The sequence below is a fragment of the Ursus arctos genome, unplaced genomic scaffold (genome assembly GCF_023065955.2).
Source record: "Ursus arctos isolate Adak ecotype North America unplaced genomic scaffold, UrsArc2.0 scaffold_13, whole genome shotgun sequence".
Lineage (NCBI taxonomy): Eukaryota > Metazoa > Chordata > Mammalia > Carnivora > Ursidae > Ursus > Ursus arctos.
Window position 1 is genome coordinate 34,119,176 of NW_026622797.1, and position 23,191 is coordinate 34,142,366.

A 23,191-nucleotide genomic window follows, 5' to 3' on the forward strand; every position below is an offset into this window, starting at 1 on the left:
GGAGATACATGATAATACTATAGTTAGAAGAAAAAAATGTTGGAGACATATTCTTACTTCTGGTTATTCTCAAAGGAGAGAACTTTGATCTTATTCTGTGTACTTAAGGTGTTTCCATTTATTTTAACTTGTTGAAAGTACATCTCTGTAGTAGATTGAAAGATCTGAAAATCGAATTTTTGAAATTATTGAAAATTCTCTTTTCCATAAAAGAAAGACCCTCCCTCTTTGGGGGGAGGTTGGGAAACACCTGTGCTTGATGTTGGTCAGAGTTCCCACTGTTATTTTGGCTGAAACTATTTTCTATTTTAGCTTCTACAGTACACCCCAGAGGGAAGCTTTAAAAAGTTAGTGTGGGAACTGAAACTCTACAATTTCTCAATGTTTGTGTTCATCCATTGAGCCTTAAGTTAGCATTTATGAAAACATTCAAGTAGAATCCAAAGTTGCTCTCAGGGCAAAAAGAGCACTGTTGGAATGGAGGTCACTTGCATGATGCAGCTTTTCTGCTTATATTTAAAAGGAATGTTTTGTTGGAGGAATATCCTTGGGTGACTGTATTGCTACGAGGAAGTTGAATTAATTGTGTGCCAACAGTCAGAGAAGAATTGGTATGTTGTTCTTTTCCTCACCATTGGCCAATATGGTATTTCACAACTGATCGGGTGGTTTTTGTTTTTTGTTTTGTTTTGTTTTGTTTTTGTTTTTGTTTTTGTTTTTTTTAAATAACAGCTGGATTGGCAACTCAGAGATGGAATAGCTTAGCCTAAAGTACAGTGATATGATTAGGTATTTTACTTGCTCTAGTATAGGGAACCACTAATTCCACTAGAACTACCTAAAATTTATGTAGACTCAGGAAAGCCAGTAATTAATGAACGGGTCTCTAGTGTTATTTTATTTTATTTTTATTTTTATTTTATTTTATATTAAATCCTTGAATTATGGATGATTAATCATCTTGTGACCAAAAACACTGATCTCAACATTTGAGGTGATGATACTGCTCTTTTTTGCCTTTTTATCTCCTGGGGCCTCAGTTTCTTTTACCATATTTGAATGGTTTATGAAGCTACTTGGGGAGACAGGAAATAAATATAACCCCATTTTCGGTACCATTCTGTTCTTTCCTCTATTATCCTGTCTTCCCACATCTTAGATTTTAAAGTGTAAGCAGTTTGTCTTTCTCTCCTCTCACTTGGACTCTTTTCTTCCTTTCTGTAAACTCAGTTTCTTATTTTTTTCTCATGTTTTATGCTTTCATTCCCTTTTGGTTTTCTTTTCCTTTGTTTGTCTTGGGCTTATAAGACAGACACTGTTTTCAAAAACAAGTAGACAGACTTTTGGTTTAGATAATACTTTGTAAATAAAAAAAGGTAGGAACATGTTTTTACTTTGCTATTTCCCATTTCTGTAATCCCTACAACAATCTTCTCAAACAGTATTTTTGTGATAGCTAAAATACTTATCTCTTCTGGGCCTCAGATTTTTATCAGTAGAATGGTAGAGGAGAGGTGGATGGTTGGGGTGGGTAATGTCAGTAAAGCTGCAAAATCAGGTCTCTGACTTTAGAGCACGAATTCTTAACCATTTCATAGCTAGGAATATGCTTTTATTTGGATGACAATGGGGGGGTATATGCTATTCTTTCCTTTTGAACCTTTTATGAAGCATCTTCTAGTGTAGTCAGGAACTTTAGTGATTCTTGTAGTTTGATAAAGGAAGCGACTTCCTTGATTGAGTTGCTCCTGTAGCTTGATTCCCCTTGAACCTGAGAACTCAGTAGAGATATTTTGCTCAACTTGAATTTTTTTCTAATTGATCATTACTTGCCAATTGCCTATTCAGGAATAGTTGTTATCTCTTATCAATGTTGAGTCAAAATAAAGCCAGTTCTTATAATATATTAAAATAAATTTTTGCTACCTTCAGACATACTGTGATTATGGAGTAGAGTATTTTGACTTTGGAGCTATCTATTTATATGGAAATATAGAGCCATGTACAGTCATTCTCTACTAACCTTGAGTTCTGGCTTTCTATTATTAATAGGGTTCCAGTATATCCAGACAATAGGCTGGAATTGTTAGTAGGATATTTGGTCTTTCGACAGTTTCCAGAGACCGCAGGCTTTACTACCTCCTCTTACCTTTCACTGTTTTTTCCAATTTGGGTTCCTTTGAAAAGGTAAGTGATGATTACAAAATTGACTACAGGACAAAGACTCCCTTGCTTTTTGGGGTAATGTAACTCTGATTATTCTCTCTAAAGTTGCTTTTCATTTTATCAACTGCTTCTCAAAACATTTCAGTACCACATAACATAAAAGCTGTGTAGGTTGGAGAGCCATGGGAGGAGAGCCAGGATTTTAGAAACTGGACAAATCTTCGAACAGGAGATCTTAAACTTACGTCTATGGTCTTTACAGTTGTCAGTAAAGGGAAGTGTGTGTGTGTGTTCCTGGGGAAAGTATTCTATATTTATATGAGATTTCAAAAAAATAAAGAAGAAAGTGAGAAAGAAAGGTTAGAGAGAAATAGAAGGAAAGAGCTGGGAGGGAGGGTTGAAACCCTGGGACAAAAGGGGTGGGGTAGGTTGTAAACAGAAAGCTTGAGAAAGGTTCAAGTGCCTGTGAATTGGAAGATTTTAAGTATACTCCATAACATTATCATCTCATTTTTCATCTTTGAAAATGTTCTTTTCCTACATTTTCTAGTTTGATTTTGTCTACTATTGGATGGAGAAAGGAATGAATCTCTCCAAAGGAACAAATATTAAGGACCTACCTAATCAGTGGGCTTTAGCATGTCATGTAGACAATCTCATTTAGTCCTAAGAGCAGACCGCAGTGGTGGAAGGATTTCAAGATAAGGAAACTAAGACCAAGAAAAGTTAAATTATTGCCCAAGCTAAAGAGTTAAAGAGATGGGTAGGAGATAGAGAAAAGTGGCGTCCTGAAAGACCCTGGAGAGAAAAGCCCAGCAGATTATAAAATCAGCCTCTTCTGAAGAGGAGGCAGATGACATTCAGTGACACGTCTAATAATCCTACTGCACAGGTTCTCTGTGTCCCACAGGGGAAAGTGAAAATTTTGGTTGTCAAAGTAAGTGCCAGGTTCATTCATGCTTTTACTTTCTAAAACGTTGTAGGGGAAGGAGATTAAACTATAGCACAATGTTCAGTCCAGTTCCTAAATCTTAACATGCAGGTAAACTCCGTGAGGAGACTAGTCTCCCAAGAATGATAAATGTTGTGCTAATTTTACACGAAACCTTCTTTTTAGTGTTTTGTGTTGTCTGAAAGTTTTAGAAGCTGTCCTATTTTCAAAGGTCAGTTGGATACCTAGAACAAATACAAAGCTGTTCCTCTCAGGGATTACAAGAAATTTTATTTCTGCAGAATGTGAATGAAGCAGTTTCATATTTTGCCAGGGCAATGGAAGGGACATTTTAGGGAGAGAAAAGTTGTTGGAAATGGAATTCTGCTAAGATGCAAGGTCAGTCCTTTCGTATTGGAGTTTGAGGGACAGTTTATTTTTCCCACCCTGACGTTTATAATGTGTGTCTCATTCTGTCTTTTGGGAACAAACTATATGATATAGGGAGTGAACTCCATTAGAAGAGAGGCATAATCCTAAGAAATAATAGACATAAAAGTTTGAAGAATTAATAATAGACCATGCAAAAAAATGAGGGCACCTATCAGCCTTACCAAAATGTTGTAATCTTTTGGGGAAATTGTCAAGATTGAGAAGATTGATTTAAAGTCATTTCAGGTTCTATGTTTTTTTCCTCTTTGTTTTATATTTGAAATAAAACCAACACAGTTACCATTTTTGAGATTCTTCATTTTTTGCTTGCCTCCAATTCAATTCACCAAAAGTTTACAGCTGCAAAAATCTCTCTGTTAGGTACAAGGTGGAAAAAAAAAAAGTTCGTGATCTCGAAAAGCTCACACTGGGATTGGGCAGATGCACAGATAGATATTGTATATTTGGTGTATAAGAGAGCATTACAGAAGTGCTAAGGATATGCAGAACAGGAAACACTGATAAAGAGTTGTCAGATTTTGTCACAAAAACATTTAGTCTCAAACTAAATGCTCCAGACATTGTTCTAGATTTTTAGATGAACAAGATACATGAACTCTGAATTTTTTGTGGAGTCTTTCACTCAAGTAAACAAATTCAGTAAGTGGCAAGTGCCGTGAAGGAAATAACAAAGAATGACATGTTAGAAAGCATCTTAGAAGGGGGCACCTGGGTGGCTCAGGTGGTTGAGTGTCCAGCTCTTGGTTTTGGCTCAGGTCATGATCTCAGGGTCCTGAGATCCAGCCCTGCATGGTGCTCCACACAGAGCATGGAGCCTGCTTAAGATTCTCTCTCCCTCCCTCCCCCACTCACGTGCTCTCTCTCTGTCTCTCAAAAAAAGAAGAAAAAAAAGAAAGAGAAGAATCTTGGAAGGAACTACTTTAAGAGACCAAGGAACGCTTCACCAATAAATGGCATTTGTGCCAAGACCTGAGTGATGAAAATAATCCAGTGGAGGGGAGAGTACTCCAACCTGAGACAGGCATAAGCTTGGATTTTTGATGGGCAGAAGGAAGCCCACTGTATCTGGAGCATATAGAAGAAAGGGGAAGGAGATCATGTGAGAGAGGAAGTCAGGGGCCAGATTATATTGAAGCCGATAAGCTAGAGTACAGAGTTTGGATTTAATGCTCATTGCACTGTACAGATGAAAAATGATTAATTGTATGTTTTGAAAAAAATAAATCTAGGTGTCTGTAGAAAGCTATTGTAGGGCAGTTAGTGTGAAAGTCATGAAACCTATTGGGAGTGGTTCTAGCTATCCTCATGAGGGGAGATCGGAGTTGGATAAGCTAGTGAAGATCAAGAGACGTGGATGAGTGGAGGACATAGTTTGGATGTAGAGAAAAAAGAAATTGCTAGTGGATTATAAGAGGAAATTGAAGGATGGGGAAAATCAAGCTGATTTCTCGGTTCTTAATTTTAGTCACTTGGTATATTATGTTGCCACCTAATCAGATGAAGAAAAATGGGGTGAGGAAAAGAAGCTTGAATAAAGGAAATGAAAGCGAAACATACGAAAAAGTAGGTAATGTCGTTGTCTTTAGCACAAAGGCAACAGCAACAGAAATGCTTAAGTGATATTAATTTCACGACAAAGAAGAAATCATCCCAGATGGTCTGGGACCCCAAATCACAATTTCAGTTGTTACTGTTCTCTCTACCCATGGATCCTGATTACTGCTTCTTAAGCTGGCTGGGCACAAAACTATATTACCATACAGCATGTCTGGTGTTTTCACACCAACGGTTTCTGGCATGTTCTTTGTTTCTACTAGGAAGATCTCACTCAATGCCAAGAAATAACTGTTTTGCACAGTGTGTTGGTGCTTTGGTAGCTATTCAAAATGGTCCTCAGAACACACAAAAATTATTTTATTAGGATAGAATTTTACTTAAGCCTTTGGACTCTGACTGGAACTGTGTCATTGGTTATTCTTGGTCTGGACTTTTCATTCTACATAATCATGTGAACCAATTCTCTATAATAAATCTCTTTCTGTGTGTGTGTGTGTGTGTGTGGTGTCCCATTGGTTGTATTTCTCTGATGAAGCCTGACTAATACACCTTTTATATTTATATTGAGGTACAAAAAGTCAGCATTTTTTGATTTTTGTTCTCCAACCTATCATCCCAGTGAAGACTTTCATTTCATTGAGTACATATTTATACCCTGAAGAGACTGGGTGAAGTAGATGCAATATAAATAAAATCACTGAAAATGTTGTCATTAGAGAATAAAGATAAAAGGATTATATGTATTAATATTTAGTGGCTCTCCACATGTGGTCCTGGGTTTCTAAGACTCTTTCCGGATTCAGCGTGGTCAAACTATTGTCATAATAGCACTAGGATATTGCCTTCCCTTTTTTCTCCTATTTTCTCCTGAGTATATGGTAGAATTTCCCAGAGGCTACATGATATCTGATATTACAACAGAGTGAATGGTTGAATAAAAACAGGAACCTAGCTGTCTTCTATTAAGTCAGACAAAAGAGATTTGCAAAAATGTAAAACAATGCTCTCTTCATATTATTTTATTTTTTAAAGTATTTTTTATTTATTTATTTGAGAGAGAAAGAGAGAGTATGAGCCCGGGTGAGGGGTCGGGAGTGGCAGAGGGAGAGGGAGAAGCAGACTCCCCACTGAGCAGGGAACCTGATGTGGGGTTCCATCCCAGGACTCTGAGATCATGACCTGAGCCAAAGGCAGACGCTTAAGTGACTGAGCCATCCAGGTGCCCCTCTTCATATTATTTTTTGTTTGTCTTAGAAAATATAGTAGTTTTGGGGCGCCTGGGTGGCACAGCGGTTGAGTGTCTGCCTTCGGCTCAGGGCGTGATCCGGGCGTCATGGGATCGAGCCCCACATCAGGCTCCTCTGCTATGAGCCTGCTTCTTCCTCTCCCACTCCTCCTGCTTGTGTTCCCTCTCTCGCTGGCTGTCTCTATCTCTGTTGAATAAATAAATAAAAAATAAAAATCTTAAAAAAAGAAAGAAAATATAGTAGTTTTTATAAAAACATGTTATTTAGATTAACATGTAATGGATTTACTTTTGTTAATCCTAAAAGAATTAATAAACCTTTTTGAAGTTTTTCAATTTGAATTTCTAATATGGTCAAGATTGATAGTTAAAACTCACAGAAACAAAAGCTCTTTGATGTCCTCAATAATTTTTAAGAGTGTAAAAGTGGTCCTGAGACTAAAACATTAGCGAACCTTTGCTCTAATAGAAGGTGTTTCATCTACAGAAGAGTGGCTCTCATAAAAATGTTAAGTGTGTACTTCCAAACATTATACTCTTTCATCAAGTGATTCTGTCTGGAAGCACCATACGCCGGTTCCAACTGTTTATTTTATTTTTGCTGTTGTTTTGACATCTTCTGATAATTTCTCTCACATAAAGGTAAAGTCACTGCCTCTATAGTACATGTTGTTACATTTTGAGAGCTGGTTTCTTTGTCTCCGTCTCACTTACTCAGTCATCCAGATAACCAACTAACAAGTACTTATTGAACTTCTACCATATACAAGGCCCTCATTCGATGCTGTGCCAGTTTTCAGTTCATTGTTTTTGCAGCTCCCAATCCACCCTTTATTACCTGTTCTGGGCTAGTGGAGGTTGACTGCTGAAGCATTTCTCCTTTGTAGCTAGTGCAGCGCTAATGCTACAGTCTTGTAGTTTGTCCATAGTGGGTGCTGAAGGGATTTTAGCAGGAAGGTGCTTCTACTCCTGTTTGAATTGTGCTTCTATTTTAGTTTTTTTTCATGGTGATACTGAAGAGCTGGCAGTGGGTCAGTGATGTGCACGGTGCATTCAGTCCCTTACTGTGCTCCCGGCCCCACTCCTGGCCTAGTGACCTTGCCGTGGACCTCACTGTGGGCCCCCCCACGTGCTCACAGCACACGCCCGGCCTCATGCCATCCTGATGCATGGGGTCTTTCCTGCTTGTGGACCAGCTCTGGCCTGAGTGCCCCAGCCACCTTCTTCACCATCCAGTGGGCTGCAAAACTACACCTTCTTTCAGGAGATCTGATTCTCAGCAGCCTCCGACCTCTTTCCGCATCTGCCCTTCCTTGGGTATTGTGGTTACTCTTTGGGTTCTCTTACAACTTCAGAGTTTCTGCGTTTCATCGTTTATGATTCTTATATCACACTTTCACTGTTACATTTTCTGTGTGGCTTCTCTCTGCTGATGGGACTCTGAATAAATTAGGTGCTTTTTATCACTCTTCGGAGGGGGATAAACAATCCCTGTATAAATTATTTAAAATTTGTACAAAAGGAGTGCATAATTAGGGGCCAGAACCAGGAAGGCAGACTGTGTATCAAAGAACTTCAAGGCAGGAAAAGCTCAATCTGGATGGGGTGCTGAGGAAGATCAAGGGGCAAGAATTGGTGCAGGGCTGAGATGAGGGAGGCTTTCTTACACAGACATGAGCCCGTGCTGGAGAAGAAACTGGCATGGTGTGCGGGGAAGTCGTGAGGGCTCTGTAAGGTTGGAGGAGTCAGGAGGTACAGTGATAAAGATCATGGAGGGTCGGTCGTCAGTACCAGGCAGAGAAGTGGAAATTTCTTTGAGTTTAATTAACAGGGCACCTTCAATAAGTAAGAATTGATTTAGTAAAAATATTATGTCGGTATACTAAAGGATATTATAAATGGAGTTTTAAGATGAAGTATGGAAACCTGTTTATCATTCATTATTTTCTGTGCAGTTAATCCTATTTCCTGTGTTATTGTTATTTCTAGAAGTATATCTTAAAGTTTTTGTTAATACATAAAATCCGTAGGACATTATTTACTCATCTAGATATTAGACTATGGCATTTTTGAATATGGGACTTGTTTTCTTTGGTACTCTTTTTAAATAAAAACTGCTATTTAGTCTACGCACTGCCCCCCTCTCTTTTAATGAATTGAAATAAGAAGTTTCTGATAGTTGTATTGTGTTTTTTTGAAAGCCAAGGTGCTGTTAATCTGTAGGATGCAAATAGGATTTATTTTTAAAAGGCAACTACCTATGTTTATTTCTTACGTATTTATCATTATTTATTTGATGTTACTTATGTAAGATAATCTTCACGTAGTCTCTCTCTTTTTAAAGTACAAATCTCATGCATGTTCATTATGGAACATTCGCAGTGAATGTACATGAAAATAAGAAAAGAGAAGACAATTATAGCTCCCTTTTGATAATATAGTTAACTGTTTGCTATATATTCTTTTTTCCCGTCATATGTGCATGCATATGTGTACCTATGTGAATACACACATTTACACAATTGTAATTGTCATTTTTCAAAATGGGTATAATATTTTATAACCTGCTTATTTTTTTTAAAGATTTTATTTATTTATTTGACAGAGAGAGAGACAGCCAGGGAGAGAGGGAGCACAAGCAGGGGGAGTGGGAGAGGAAGAAGCAGGCTTCCAGCAGAGGAGCCTGATGTGGGGCTCGATCCCAGAACGCTGGGATCACGCCCTGAGCCGAAGGCAGACGCTTAATGACTGTGCCACCCAGGCGCCCCTATAACCTGCTTATTTTACTTAACATATTGTGAATATCTTCTATCAAGTGGTTTTGGTAATTCGTTTTTAATGACTGCAGAATTATTCATCAAATCGATTTACCATAATCTTACAAATTGCCTATTATTGGACATTTAAAATACTTTTGTTTTTCTCTGCCTAATTTTTTTTTATTTTATTGCTTTTAAAAGATTTTACTCTTAAGTAATCTCTACACCCAACAGTGGGACTCAAACCCACAACCCCGAGACCAAGAGTCAAGTGCTGTACCAACTGAGCCAGCCAGGCGCACATTTTTCTCAATTTTGAATAATGTAATGATGAGATGGACATCTTTTTTTAAGCTGTATGTTTGTATAATACAAATTGTTTATCTAGTTTACATGCTTTGATTTGGAATCACCAGCTGAGGATATCTATCTCTTTTAAGATTTTCGATTCTCATTATCAAAACGCTCTCCAGAAAAGCTATACTTTTTAAAACAAAATTATCATAAGTCTAGTAAGTTTTTCTTTCATGTCTTAAATGATATATTTGAGACCTCTGTTGCTCCAGGAACTGCAAGGAATATTTGTAGGGCCACATGAAAGAAATCACATTAATTAAAGGTTACTACATAATACATGTTTGACACAGATGTTTCATTATTAAGTCTTGAGATAGGTAAATCAGAACTAAATAGAACTGAACTCTTATTAGAAACCTGAGGGATTCGTTAGCTGGTGACAGAATTATAGTAAGTAAGCTTAAATTAGGACATAAAGAATGAGGGAAATGCATATCGTAGAATTTCCTGACACTAAGTGTTATAGCCAGTTATTCTGGGAGACTGTAGCAGTAATTTTTAGAACTTGATAAGAATAGCATAGTGTTCTCAATGTTTGGGATGATGAAAGTAACTCTTATGTCAAATAGGGAGCTACTTTCATGGTGCCTACCGGGTAAATTGCCACTATGAAATCGGTTGGCAGAAGTATTTGGTTGGCTCTTTGGTGCTAGTGCTTGCTTCTTCCTTTCTGGAACCATGCAATAAATGCATATTATTTCATAACACTCAGAAAATGTAGCAATACTTAGGCTGCACTCAAAGAAGCCCATTTAGCAGAAACATTCTATAAGAATGAAATATCAGCACTTTTTTTTTTAATTAACTTGTATTGAAATGCTGGAATAGTTTGAGCAAGCTTTTATTTTGTGACTTTTGTCTTTTCTAATGATCCAATTGGTAATTCCTACAAATTAATATACTTTGCTCATCCCATTTCCTTAATAAGAAAATTATCATAGCTTAAAAGTGCAACTGGATGAAAATTGCTAAATGGTCTTAATGGTAAATATCACAGTATGTAATTAAGATGTTTGACAAAGCATATTTTATGCCAAAGTTTATTTTATAATGGAAGAAAATAACTACTTGAAAGCCTGTAAGTCAATTAGAGAGCACTACTTTGAAATTGACAATCAGAAACCATAATTGATAAAGACTTGTAAAAATAATTTAAATTCACTACTGCCATAATATATCACTGAAAAGAAAAAAACTGTTGTAGCAGTGGAGAAATAGGTTACAGGTTTGTGAAGAAGCTGAGGCCCACTCACAGTGAGTAACTTGTCTCAGGTATCAGGCCTGGTCTTGGTTAAAAGCAATCATTAGTCTGCTCTGCTTTGGTGAATCTGAAAGAAATCTCGGTAGATCAGCCATGGACCTCAGAATGTGAGTATAACCAAGAATAGAAACATCCTGCCTGAATAAGTTGGGTTGGGATCCAGGATATCCTGTTTAAAAAAAAAAAAAAAAAAAAGACATAATTTCTCCAAAAATATACATGACCAATTTATTCTATTAATGTGCATGCAATCTGTGAGAATCAAGAAGAAATAAAAAAAGAGAATTTCAGGTTACAAGAGAAGATGAACACTGAGAAAAATAAAGTGGAAGTAATATCAGTAACCATCACTATAGTAAGGATATTCTGAACTTTGCCTGATAACTGATGGTGTTATCATATGAAATCTTTACATAAGTTCTGAGCTCTGGAATGGGCATTCATCAGATCTGAAATTTCAGTTTCTTAGGTAGTAGAAGTCCTCTTATCTGCCATGATTTGAACTTGCTTTTGGGGTTAATTGAACTAGTTAGATTAGTAGTCAGTGAGTATTTAGTGTGTTATATAAACGTCATTATGTTTTAGGGAGGAAACAGGGTTGATCAGTCAGGAAGAGAGGTCCAAGTGTAATCCTTGTAACGCTGGATTCTGTAATACTACACCTAATACATTCTAATTACATCCTAGGGGTGTATTACCATCAAATTTGTGTTCTACCTTAAGTGTAACAAATAGATGTATTGATATTTTTGTGATATGTATCTTTGTTAAAATCCACAGCGACGTGAGAAAAACTGGTGGTTTTTCTGCAGAGGTCCTTGGACTAATAGCGGCCGCTGATGTTCAAGTCCCATGTTTGTACTTAGCACTACAGTTCCGCTGTTTGAGGGTGGAACTATGAGGTGCTATGAGGTTGGCACTTCTTATGTCCTGGCAGACAACCAAGAAATATTTATTAAGTCAAAGGAAGTGGAGTTAGACTAGTGTTTTCAAGCCAGGTTTCTCGCAGCAGAATTGGGACCAGCAGCCATGGTTGTTAGCTGATAGCTTAGTGGGCAAACCTCAAAGAAGTAGGCAAATCCACTATGTGTCAGATTCTCAGCTCTAAAAAATCAACATTTTCAACTTCTGTCCTCACATTGACACTGCAAAGTATCCTTATTCCCTGAACTTAAGTTCAGAGTGGTTAGTACAGAGTGGTTAGTCACCCCGCTTGTGTAAATGATGATCTTGGGATCTGAAATCAGAAAGGATTGTGCCTGCATTTAGTTAACCCATCTCCCTGCAAGAGTAGTATGATAGGGAAAAGGAAGGATGCCCCCTCTATGGAAACCAGGCCAATAAGGTATTGTTTCTGTTTGTTTGCTTGTTTGATAATGAAAGACCTTTGTTTAGTAAAACTACGGGATTGGGATCTGGATTTGAACCAGGCTCTACCTACTCTATCTGACTATGAGTAAGTTACTAATTGTACTTCAGTTTACTAATTTGTAAAACAGGTTGTTTCAGAGAGTAAATGAATTGATATGTATTATGTCCTTTGAACAATAACTGTTACTTACTAAAAATTGAGTTCACCTACTTGTTTGATATTTTTCTATGACTCTGTTCTGGAAGACAGTCCTTTTGAGTTAAATTTAATGGTCAAAATGGATTCCTATTATTTTTACCATTTTTTTCTGTTATTAGATATTCCCTTTTGCTTTTGTGTCTATTTAGCTTTATTATGTATAATGTCATTTCAGGTTCCTATATGATAGTGGACTCTTCAGATCATGACCCTGGAGAAAAAGCCAGACTTCAGCTGCCTACAATGAAGGAGAACGACACTCACTGTATTGATTTCAGTTACCTGTTATACAGCCAGAAAGGGTTGAATCCTGGCACTTTGAACATATTGGTTAGGGTGAATAAAGGACCTCTTGCCAATCCAATTTGGAACGTGACTGGATTCACGGGTAGAGATTGGCTTCGGGCGGAGCTAGCAGTGAGCACCTTTTGGCCCAATGAATATCAGGTAATTGCCTATGCTTTTCTGGTTTATGCTTTCCTGTCATTGGATCTCACTGTATATGTAATACTTAGAGGTAAATGCTAGCGCATTGGAACAGAGATCATCTCTTTCGCCCTCCTCTCGCCCTGTGCTTGAGGAAATGTTTAAATGCATTGACACACAACCTTCAAAGTAGTGAGATTATTTCCACATACTGAAAAACAGTAGTTTTAGGTACAAAATTTGTTGGTTGTTTGACAAAGAGCTGCTTATTGACAGATTTATTTCCATATCTCTGTTCAGGAAGAAAAAGTCCTTTTGATTTGAGTGCATTATTCAGACTGGATTGGTTGCTGACTTCTGACAATAACACTTGGAAACTAAATATGAAATAGTGTTTCATGAATTATATCATCTAAGGGGGAGGCATTTTGAATAATTACTTACATTTTTGTCAGTTACATGGAGTTTCAAAATAAGCAAACAAAAAAGGAAAAGTTGTCCGCATGTCTTTGTTTTTTTCCCCCAGAAATACTTGATTTAATTATGATTAAACCAGACAATGAATAATATATCTACTTTATGTTTCGTGAGGCTGATTTTATATGGTTTAACAAAAAGTGATCATTTACCAGTTTGGAGAGTTTTTCAAAATCCTTCCTATAAGGTTCAGTAGCACTATCCTCCGCTTTTTGAAATATCACCTTATGCCACTTCGCTTTTACTAAAGCGAAGTTTTAGTAAACCGTTACGCTAACCGAAAGAAATCTTAAGAGGATTTCTGTTTTTCTGAAAAAAGGTGAAAAGCTAAAATAGTGTGCAGACTTTGTTTTGCAGCGAGCCGTTATGGAAGCAGCCAGCACGCAGGCTGGCTGCAAGAGGGGCCCCGCCAAGCTCCTTCCCCAGGAACTACCTTCAACATCTTAGCATCACGCTACCATAGCTTGAACTGTGTGAGCCTCTGTGCTTTATCTGGATTTATTTTGTGCATCTGTTAGCAAGATGTGTTCTAAGGTATCAGGAAAGGCGAAGAGGTTATTTTTGGGTCTGGGAACGCCCCCAAAAATTTCCATATAAATTAATGTAATTGCTTCTTTATCCTGTTTAGGTTTATGAAAAGTTTCATAAGGACCCTATACTGTTCAATAGCAGGGGAAATCTGTCCCTGGACCCAGAAAATTAACTCTTGAAAGTTCACTTTTGCATTAGGTCTTGAGATTTAAAAGACTTGTCTATTTGCCGTTTGTTACAGAACCTAATGAGAATACATTATGTAAAAGTATATTTTATTTTGGTTAGTGGGTAATTTATAAGCTAAGAACAGTTCATTTCTGCTTTTGAAAAATGAACTTCAGGTGAAACTTGTCTTTATTCCTCAGGGAGGGAACACAATACAATTGCTTTGTCATGAGTTGATTTTTCTATTTTATTAAAAAGCCTCTTACTTCATAGGGATGGTTCCACAGGTCAGGTTCTTTGTTCAGGGTTATGTGTCTATTGACACATACTCATCCAGTACTAGTTGGTTCCGTTATTCCTGAGCTGAAGGATGTTGTTCTTCAGCCTAGGAAAGCTATCTGCTTTTCCAGGGCGCACGGCTCTGGGAGGGCTGCATGTGGTAGGTGGGTGGCTGAAAGTGTATTAAACTAACACTGAGGCACTGGAAGCAAGATCGGTGGGCTCATCTCTGACAACGGTGGGTTGGCATTTGCTGGTTCACCCTCACAACGCATTGTCCTTTCACTGACTTCACTAGAACCTGTTATTGGAGCTTAACACTGAAAAGAAAAAGCTCTGATTTAAGAAAAGAAAACTATCAGCAGATTCAGCCTCCTTAAAATAAATTTAAGCCCAAATAACAAATTAGCAAAATTATTAAAAATTTGGTTTCTGGAGTCAGATTGCCTGTATTCAACACTGTTTGCTGTTTGCTATCTGTATAGATTGTTCTTTAAGGAATCAAATTGTTAGTTATATCTTTAAAGAAAAACAAAGAAGTGGATTTTGATAAATCCAACAAGTAATAATACCTAGGTGTCATGCTAATATGCCTTCACAACTAAGAAATAGCATACATATAATTAATTACCTTTTCTTACTTTTTGCAAGATCTGTCTTTGAGTCATTGATATTTTAATAACATTTTCTTATGGCACACGTTTCTGCAATATTAATTTTAATGTTGAGTTACACTATCATGGCCTGGATGCTTCTTTGTTCAGTCTCATTTTGCATGACAAAACTCCCCAAGGTTATGTATATCTTTCGTGTTTTAAGCAGTACAAAAAGTGCATGTGCAAGTTTCAGCCTGGCCAGTGAGATCTTTTTGGGGATTTCTTGTCAGAGAAAAAGATTACTACATAACCTGGAAGCTGTGGGTAAATGTTTCTTTCTCGCTGATTGAAATTTGAGCAGTAGATCATTACTTAAGTGATTAATTACTTTTCTTCCACATCTTTTTCCCTTAACCCGCAAAACTTAACAGTCAATGAGAACAAAAACCATAGTAGAATAATTTTTATTCATGTGCTTAGTGCTCAGTAGATTACTTGATTGATGATTACATTGATTCTGTCATTTAGATACCTAGTTGTACCTCTATGTCAGTTATTGGTAACACCAGCATAACATAAGCTGTATTTATGTAGCATTTTTGCCAGTAGGAAATAGCATGAAAAACTTTTGACTGTTGCTTAATGCAGAATCTTATGGATTTTTAAAAATTAAAATGTAGTCAATACATTGTGCTATGTTAGAAGCCTACCGACTTTTTAATTCTTAAAGAAACATTGTATTTTTAAAAAATTTTTCCTAGACTTTAGATTAAGTAGATTAAGTAAATTATGATAGGCATAGAAACTATTCTTCCAGTTTCAGTTTATTCAACTTCAGTTCTCCAGAGATTTTACACTCTCCAAAACCTCTTTTAAAAAGTTTTTATTTTTTTAACCTTCTCATTTTTTGAATTCCCTTTTCTTTTGTATTTCTAGTGGAAAATCCTATCTTTTATTTGCCTGAGCCATTAGTTACCCGACCATCCCTCCAATACACTCCTTCCTTATCATCAACTTCAACAACAACAATCAAAAAGAAAATTACCCCATGGTGCTACTACTTTTAATTAGTATAAGATAATTTTTATATAAAAATCATACTCCTGGAAGTGGATTTAAAAAAAAAACAACAAACCCCTGTACAGGCTAGTTCTCCTTTTTCTGTTGAACTAAAAATCTGAAACAGATGTAGTATATCTTTGGTGTGATTTACCCTTCCTAGAAATTTCAACTAGCCAGATGCCTAAACAGAAGATGCCCGAACAGGAAATTAATTATGTTGTGGACTATAATGAGGAAATACCAGTTTTTAACCCCAAGGAACTTCAATTCTTATTTGAAAAAGGAAAAAAGTAATATACATGAAATTATGAAATAAAGGAAAAATTCTGAATTTTGGTTACCTGTTTGGAAAGGTGTCTGACACATAGTATGTGTTTACCATAAAGTTAGATTAACATGATGGGTAGATAAAAAAATTGCGAACTCTGTTGGATTTAATATATGCTCAACATTTTCTTCTGTTTTGAAAGCATGGTGTTCTTCTTTTTGCTTGTTTTTTTCTCAAGACTTAATTTTTGTAGAGCAGTTTTAGGTTCACAGCAAAATGGAGAGGAAGGTGCAGAGATTTCCCATAAACCCCCTGTCCCCACACATGCACAGCTTCCCCCATTATCACCATCCCCCACCGGTGGGACATTTATTATAATGGATGAGCCTACCCTGACACATAATAATCACTCAAAGTTCATAGTAATTTTATTTTAAGGTTTACGCTTGGTGCTGTAGAGTCTTAAGAGTTTAAAAAAGTGTGTAATGGCATGTATCCATCATTGTAGTATTATAGAGGATTTTCACTGCCCTAAAGATCTCTGTGCTTTGCCTATTCATCTGTCCTCTTCCATGTTATTCTTTTCAGGTTTTGTGTTTGAGAGAGAGAAAACAGGAGCAAGGGGAGAGGCAAAGGGAGAAGGAGAAGAGGGGCTGCAGAGGGAGAGGGATAAGCAGATAACCCACTGAGCAGGGAGCCCATCATGGGGCTCGATCCCAGGACCCTAGATTTTGTGTTTGTTTTTTTTAAGATTTTATTTATTTATTTGAGAGAGAGAGAGAGAGAGAGCACAGGAGCAGGGGGAGAGGCAAAGCGAGAAGGAGAAGCAGACTCCCCGCTGACCAGGAGCTGGATGTGGGATTTGATCCCTGAGCCAAAGGCAGACATTTAACTGGTTGAGCCACCCAGGTGCCCCTAGGTTTTGTGTTTATTAAAATGTCTACTGGGGTGCCTGGGTGGCTCAGTTGGTTAAGCGTCTGACTTGTGCTCAGGTCATGATCTCAAGGTCGTGGGATCGAGCCCCAGCTTGGACTCTGTGCTCAGCATGGAGTCTGCTTTTCCCTCTCCCTTTGCACCCCTCCCTCCCTGTTCATGCTCTCTCTCTCTCAAATAAATAAAAATAAAATGTCCACTTGTTTGAGAAATTATTAACATGAGATTATACCATGCTAACCCCTGGGGACATACAGGCAAATCCCTTTTCTCCAGAAGCTTATGTTCTAGCTGGGCACTGGAGGAGATAAAAATGTAAATCAGATGTGGGGTCGGCCCTTAGGGGGCCTAGTCCAGATGGGAAATATGAGATACACAGAGATAAAACTCAAGACAATATAGCACTTATTAAATGACTTAAGAGAGATAAATGTAAAATATAGTGGGGAAAATGAAAACAAAAGATTTGTTTCCAAAGTAATTTAAGGCATAAATGGGACTATAATTCTTGTCTCTTGATTCCTGTATTTCTAGATTCGTATGCTTTTCACTGTACAGCATTGTTTTTCTTAAACTACAGTTATTTGGAGCCAACTTTCTATAGTGAAAGAGAACAAAGAAATGTAAATTTTGTTTATGACATAAGCGTTGCAATGATATACTAATATATAAGGAACTGCTTCTCACCTGTGTCTTCGGAGCAATAAATATCTTTTTGGCTCAGTATACTAATTATAGGAAGTATCATATCATATATTTTTTTTATTTGCCATGGTTACAAGTTGCTAATTCTACCTATTTTTATAGGCCTCAAGTGAGTACTGTAAAATTTCAAATTGATCACCAAATAGAAGTAAAAAAAAAAGAAAAAGATACCCAATACATTATGAGGCATTATCTCAGTGTTAAATTTCAGCTGAAGATCAACACACCTCTAAAAGTGTAATTTTCTCCAGTCTGGAAATCTGACCTGTCTTGTATGCATAAAACTCAGTTCTGCTTTGGGATTAAATCCATTAGTTTCTTACTGAACAGTGAGGTTGTTACCAAATGAGGCAGGCAGACATAACTTCTAAAACTATTAGTGGAAACCTAATCTGCTGTTTTCCATTAACTGGGTGCACATCATTAATCACAAAAATGATGCATGATGAAAACTACAGGGGTTTGGCCAGAAACTGGAAAGTGATAATATAGCACAATGTGTCTTTTTTTTTTTTTTTTTTTTTTTTTTTGCTCCCTAATTCACTGAGAAACAAACACTGAACTTTTGCAACCCATTTTCTTCTTAACATTTTCTATTGGCTTGAAAAAATGTAAGAACTGGACAGGCATGGAATTTTCTGGTTTTTGTCTCCTTTTTAAAGCTTTATGTTAACATGTATTGCACTGATATTTTGGCAATGGAATGATTGTTACACTCCAGAGATACTGCTGGCTTTGGATCTAAGAAGATTAGGACTTAAACCAAGTGACTGTCTACTTAAATAAAAAAATCTCTCCAAGATTGATCTTTTGGGATGGGACTGAAGTAGGAGCATGCTCATGAACCAGCCATGCAAAGAGTGAGGAAAAGCACTCTTGGAACATTGCTGATTTATACTAGTCCTCGTTCAACCGTGTAGAATCCCACTGAAGCAGGGAGGGTGGCAAGGTTTTTCTTTCCTAGATGTATTAGTTTGCTTGGCTGCCATAACGAAGTACTACAGACTGGGTGGCTTAAGCCACAGAAGTGTACTTCTCTCATGCTGGGAAGTCTAAAGACCACAGTGCTGGCCTCTTTGATTCCTGGTGAGAGCTCTCCTCCTGGCTTGTAATGGCCACCTTCTCACTGTGTCCTCACATGTTGGAAAGAGACAACTTTTCTTCTTCTTCCTATATGGGCATCAGGCCTATCAGATGAGGGTCCTTTATCACTTCATTTACCCTTAGTTAACTCCCAAAGGCCCTATCTCCAAACACAGTGACTTGAGGATTTGGGCTTCAACGTGAATTTTGGGGGGCAAGAGTTCAGGCCTTAGAACTAGATGTATATTACACTTACAACTTTTTTATTTATAAGCATTATAAATGACCCATCTCATCATCTTGTATAACAGTGTTGCAGATATTATCTGTTCCGTCTTTGTTCTCCTCTCTTTCTTGCACACTGGCAGGACTCCCTCCCACCTTACTTACTGTCCTACGTTCCTTTGCAGGTAGGAGTGGCCATATGACATGACTCTGGCCAACGAGCTATGAGGGAAAATGTGCTGGGGGACTTCTGGGAAAGATGTTTGTCCCTGATAAAAAAGAGAGACACATGTTCTTGCCCAAGAGCGTGATACCCACTGCTACCGTTGTCTTGTAACTATGAGGAAGGCGATAAACTGAGGGTAACAGAACAAAGTATGGAAGGGGTCAGGGTCCTATCTCAGGCAAAATAATAACGACAATAATATTTAAGATAAAAACTATTTCTAAGCAACTTTTAAATGAGTATTCTCCTATGCGGACAAAAGCATTCTAATATACCGTGTCACATCTTTCTTGAGCTTTCAAGCAGTCCCAACCTATAAAGCATACTATTTGTGGATAGCACCTGTGAGCCATATGGCAGAATTAGAAGTATCTACCTATGAATGAAACAATTTTTCAGTCCAGTCGTACAGAGATGACAGACCTATATACTTGAAAATGTAAATAGGTCTGTAAGGCAATGAATCAATGACTGGAGGGAGTAGAAAGAAAGGAAGGAAGGAAAGATCATTTGTTGGGTGTCTACCATGTTTAAGACACGTGGGCTGGGTAATTCCATGTCTGTCATCTTCAATTTGATTTAATATTTGTTGAAGTGCTAAATGAATGTTCCTTATCTTCATGCATGGACTAAGTTGCTGGTTATTTAGTGGTCAAAATTATTCCCCCTTTTGCTCTTAATCCATTTACTCTTGCTATTAAAAGTTTGGACTTTAGCCATATCAGTGACTTCTGAATTTAGTCACAACTAGATAGGCTTATTCTTCTTAACGCAATGGTCATTGCCTAACATGGGCACTTTGGCTCATTTTTACATTGTCTAAATACCTTCTGTTTGATAGGCTATTAACAAAGCAGCCTTTTGCTGCTGATGTTTAATCTTAATGATTTCCTATTTGTTTCATTTAAAGTACTCCAAATGGGTTTGGAAAAACTCCCACGTTATCATAGTCATTGTTTTCATAAAACTTATAACCCTGTGAGGATGACTTCTCCCCGCATCCTGAGGGTGATTTGCTTTTATTATAAAACATTTGCTTTACTTTTCCTTTAGATTCTGTAATTGGTTCATTGATGAAACTTACAGTTTGTAAATAAATGTAAACAAATGAAGACGAGAGTCCTGCTTGTTAACACAATAATTACTGCAAATAGATGACGGAAGTCAGTTGTTATTCTACTAAATCATACCTGTTTTTATTTAGAGTAAGCAGGAGCTGTCAAGTGCCCCTTCACAAATTCTTTTGAGAACTATTTCCATGAAATTAATTCACTTCTCTTTTAAGAGTGGATTGAAAAATAATGAGCAGTAAGGAGAGTTAGGCAGTGTTTGTTCTATGTATGACTTTTTTTTTCTTTAGGAGTTTGTTTTATCCAAGGGGAATGGGGAAGACAGATGGTCCAAAGAGTAGAGGAAGGAACGCCAGTTCTTTGCTGGCTCACTCCCTGCATTCACTGCGGCTTGTTGAGTCTGCTTTAACACGTGTCTGCTTCCTTGTTTTCCACACCTCTTTATTAATTATTTAGCATACATTTAATGGGCTCATCTTCATGTACCAATATTAAAAAAAAGATGTATCCTACTGGGGCAGGATTCCTACCCAAACACAAAAAAATGTGAGTTTTTCCTTCTAATCAGCCTAATGATGTTTCTGACAATGCTGTGCCATTTATTAATGCAGTGCCATTTCATATAAGAGAAGCATAGACAACAATTTAAAATCAATTCTTTCTGCAGTTATTTTGTCTGCTGCCTTTGATAGTTAATTGGAAGTGGTCTTTTTTTTTTTTTTAGGGCTTTCAAGTTTCTGTACAACTTGAATTTTTGTGTGACCTCTTTGTCCATTTCCATTTCAGAGACTTTTTTTTTTCTTATTTTAGACTACATGCGGTATGTGAACAAAATTATTGGCTCTTCGTAGGAAAAACAAAACTGAGTGACATTATGTTTTTATTTAAAAGTTAACTTGTATGCTGCGGGGGTTTCAGTTTTTATTCTTAGAGCATAATGGAAAAATAAAAGGATATAATTATTTTAGTATGAATTTTTCAGTGGAAAGAGTATAGTAGGAAGGAAATATAAGGGAAATGTCAGGCATAGAGTTTGTATCTATTTTACTATTCTTTTATTTATTTATTTATTTTTTTTTTAAAAAGATTTTATTTGTTTATTTGACAGAGATAGAAACAGCCAGCGAGAGAGGGAACACAAGCAGGGGGAGTGGGAGAGGAAGAAGCAGGCTCATAGCAGAGGAGCCTGATGTGGGGCTTGATCCCATAACGCCGGGATCACGCCCTGAGCCGAAGGCAGACGCTCAACCGCTGTGCCACCCAGGCGCCCCTATTTTACTATTCTTTCAGATGGCATTATGTAGAATCTATTCTGTTGTTGGTAACACAAGTTGGAATATAAAGGGAAGCAGACTTTGGATGCTGTAAATTAAAACATCCACTTATGTAATCTGGTGGAAAATTTATGATTAATTTTAGTTGTTTTCATTTTCAAAAGGTGTTTTTAAAACTGTCATTATAAAACTAGCTGCTACATGTTATTTCTGCATCTAGTTATATAAATAACCATTGCACACACCACTGGAATTCCCTGATGAGATTTAGATTCTTAATATTCTTTGAATGATCTTTTTAAAAATCATTCTTCTCAGCAGTAAATTCTTCTGGAAGCAGTAAATCAATTCTCATTTTATGTTTAAAAACAAGGTCTGTAGTCATAAATTTATACCAAGTAATAATTCAATAAAGTAATAAAGAATGGAAAACTTCTAGCACCCAGAGAGCAAAGTTTATCAAACCTAAACATCTTTAGATCCCGATATTTTGCAAAAACAGCACAAATATAATACTTGGAAACAGATGCAGTGATTCTGCGGGTTAATATTTACTAAAAACACTTTTGGTTTGATTGTGAACTTCAGTAATGTAAGACTTACAAAGGGATGAAGTCCGCTTAGCCCCATAAATACCAGGATGCATTCCTTTGTTGTTGTTGTTATTTATTTATTTTTTGATTGCTGTTCGTCTTCTTTTTCTGTTCTGTTTTCTCCTCTTCCTGTTTTTCTCCCCTCTCTTGGTGGAGGGGGAATTGTAAGCAAATCAATAAACAACCAAATAATTTTATTTATTGAATATATATATATATATATATATATATATATATATATATATATATATTACACTAGGTATTCTGACATGCCACCTGAGAATTAAGTCTTTTTTTTTTTTAAATGTTAGTATGATATAGAGTGGAGGCCCTTTTATATACTGGGTAGAAGTTTAAACTAGATGTCATTTGGCCTGTGTTCAATTCCTCGTCCAATGGTCAACACCTCCTTGCTCATTGATTGACTATTTTGTGGGACCTTCAGAGTTTCAGTCCCTGCAGTATGGGATGGTAGCTAGTCTTCATGTGTTTGATGAGGTTCAAGGAGGTAATGAAAGCTGCAAAGTAGTCTATTTAAAGCTCATATTTACAAATGAAAAACTGGAACTAAAGCTAGTAAAGTGAAAAAGAAACAGACTTGAAAGGATTTGGGATTCTGTCACAGCATAAGGGAAGTAGAATATCCGAGCCTAAAGAAGACATGGAACCCAGAGTAGCCATGAGGACAATAGTAACTTTGACTTTCTCTGTGAAGGTCAACTGTGAACAACTCCTTTCTTTATCAATTTGACAAGTATTTATCAAGCAACCTAATCTACATCAGATTCTGGCTGCTGGGGATGCACCATGCTGAAGTCTGAAAGTTCCTGTTCTCCCAGAATTCCAGTCTTGGGATGTGGGGGGGGGGGTAAATAAATATGAGAAAAAGATTAGAATACAAGAAGCGCTATGTAGATGATTAAGATAGAGTAATAAGACAGGTCTTGGAAACCACTTTGGACCAGGTGGTTCAAG

The 23,191-nt window shown here is 37.0% G+C and overlaps 1 protein-coding gene across 2 annotated transcripts in view; it reads left to right on the forward strand.

Moving 5' to 3' along the window:
- The window catches only part of PTPRK (protein tyrosine phosphatase receptor type K), a 540,251-nt gene that overhangs the window by 184,863 nt on the left and 332,197 nt on the right, over positions 1-23,191 (forward strand). For both annotated transcript variants that reach the window (XM_026504778.4, XM_026504780.4), the window contains exon 3: positions 12,476-12,747. In XM_026504778.4, coding sequence (XP_026360563.2) covers positions 12,476-12,747 — 272 coding nt within the window. The remainder of the gene's footprint in view (positions 1-12,475; positions 12,748-23,191) is intronic.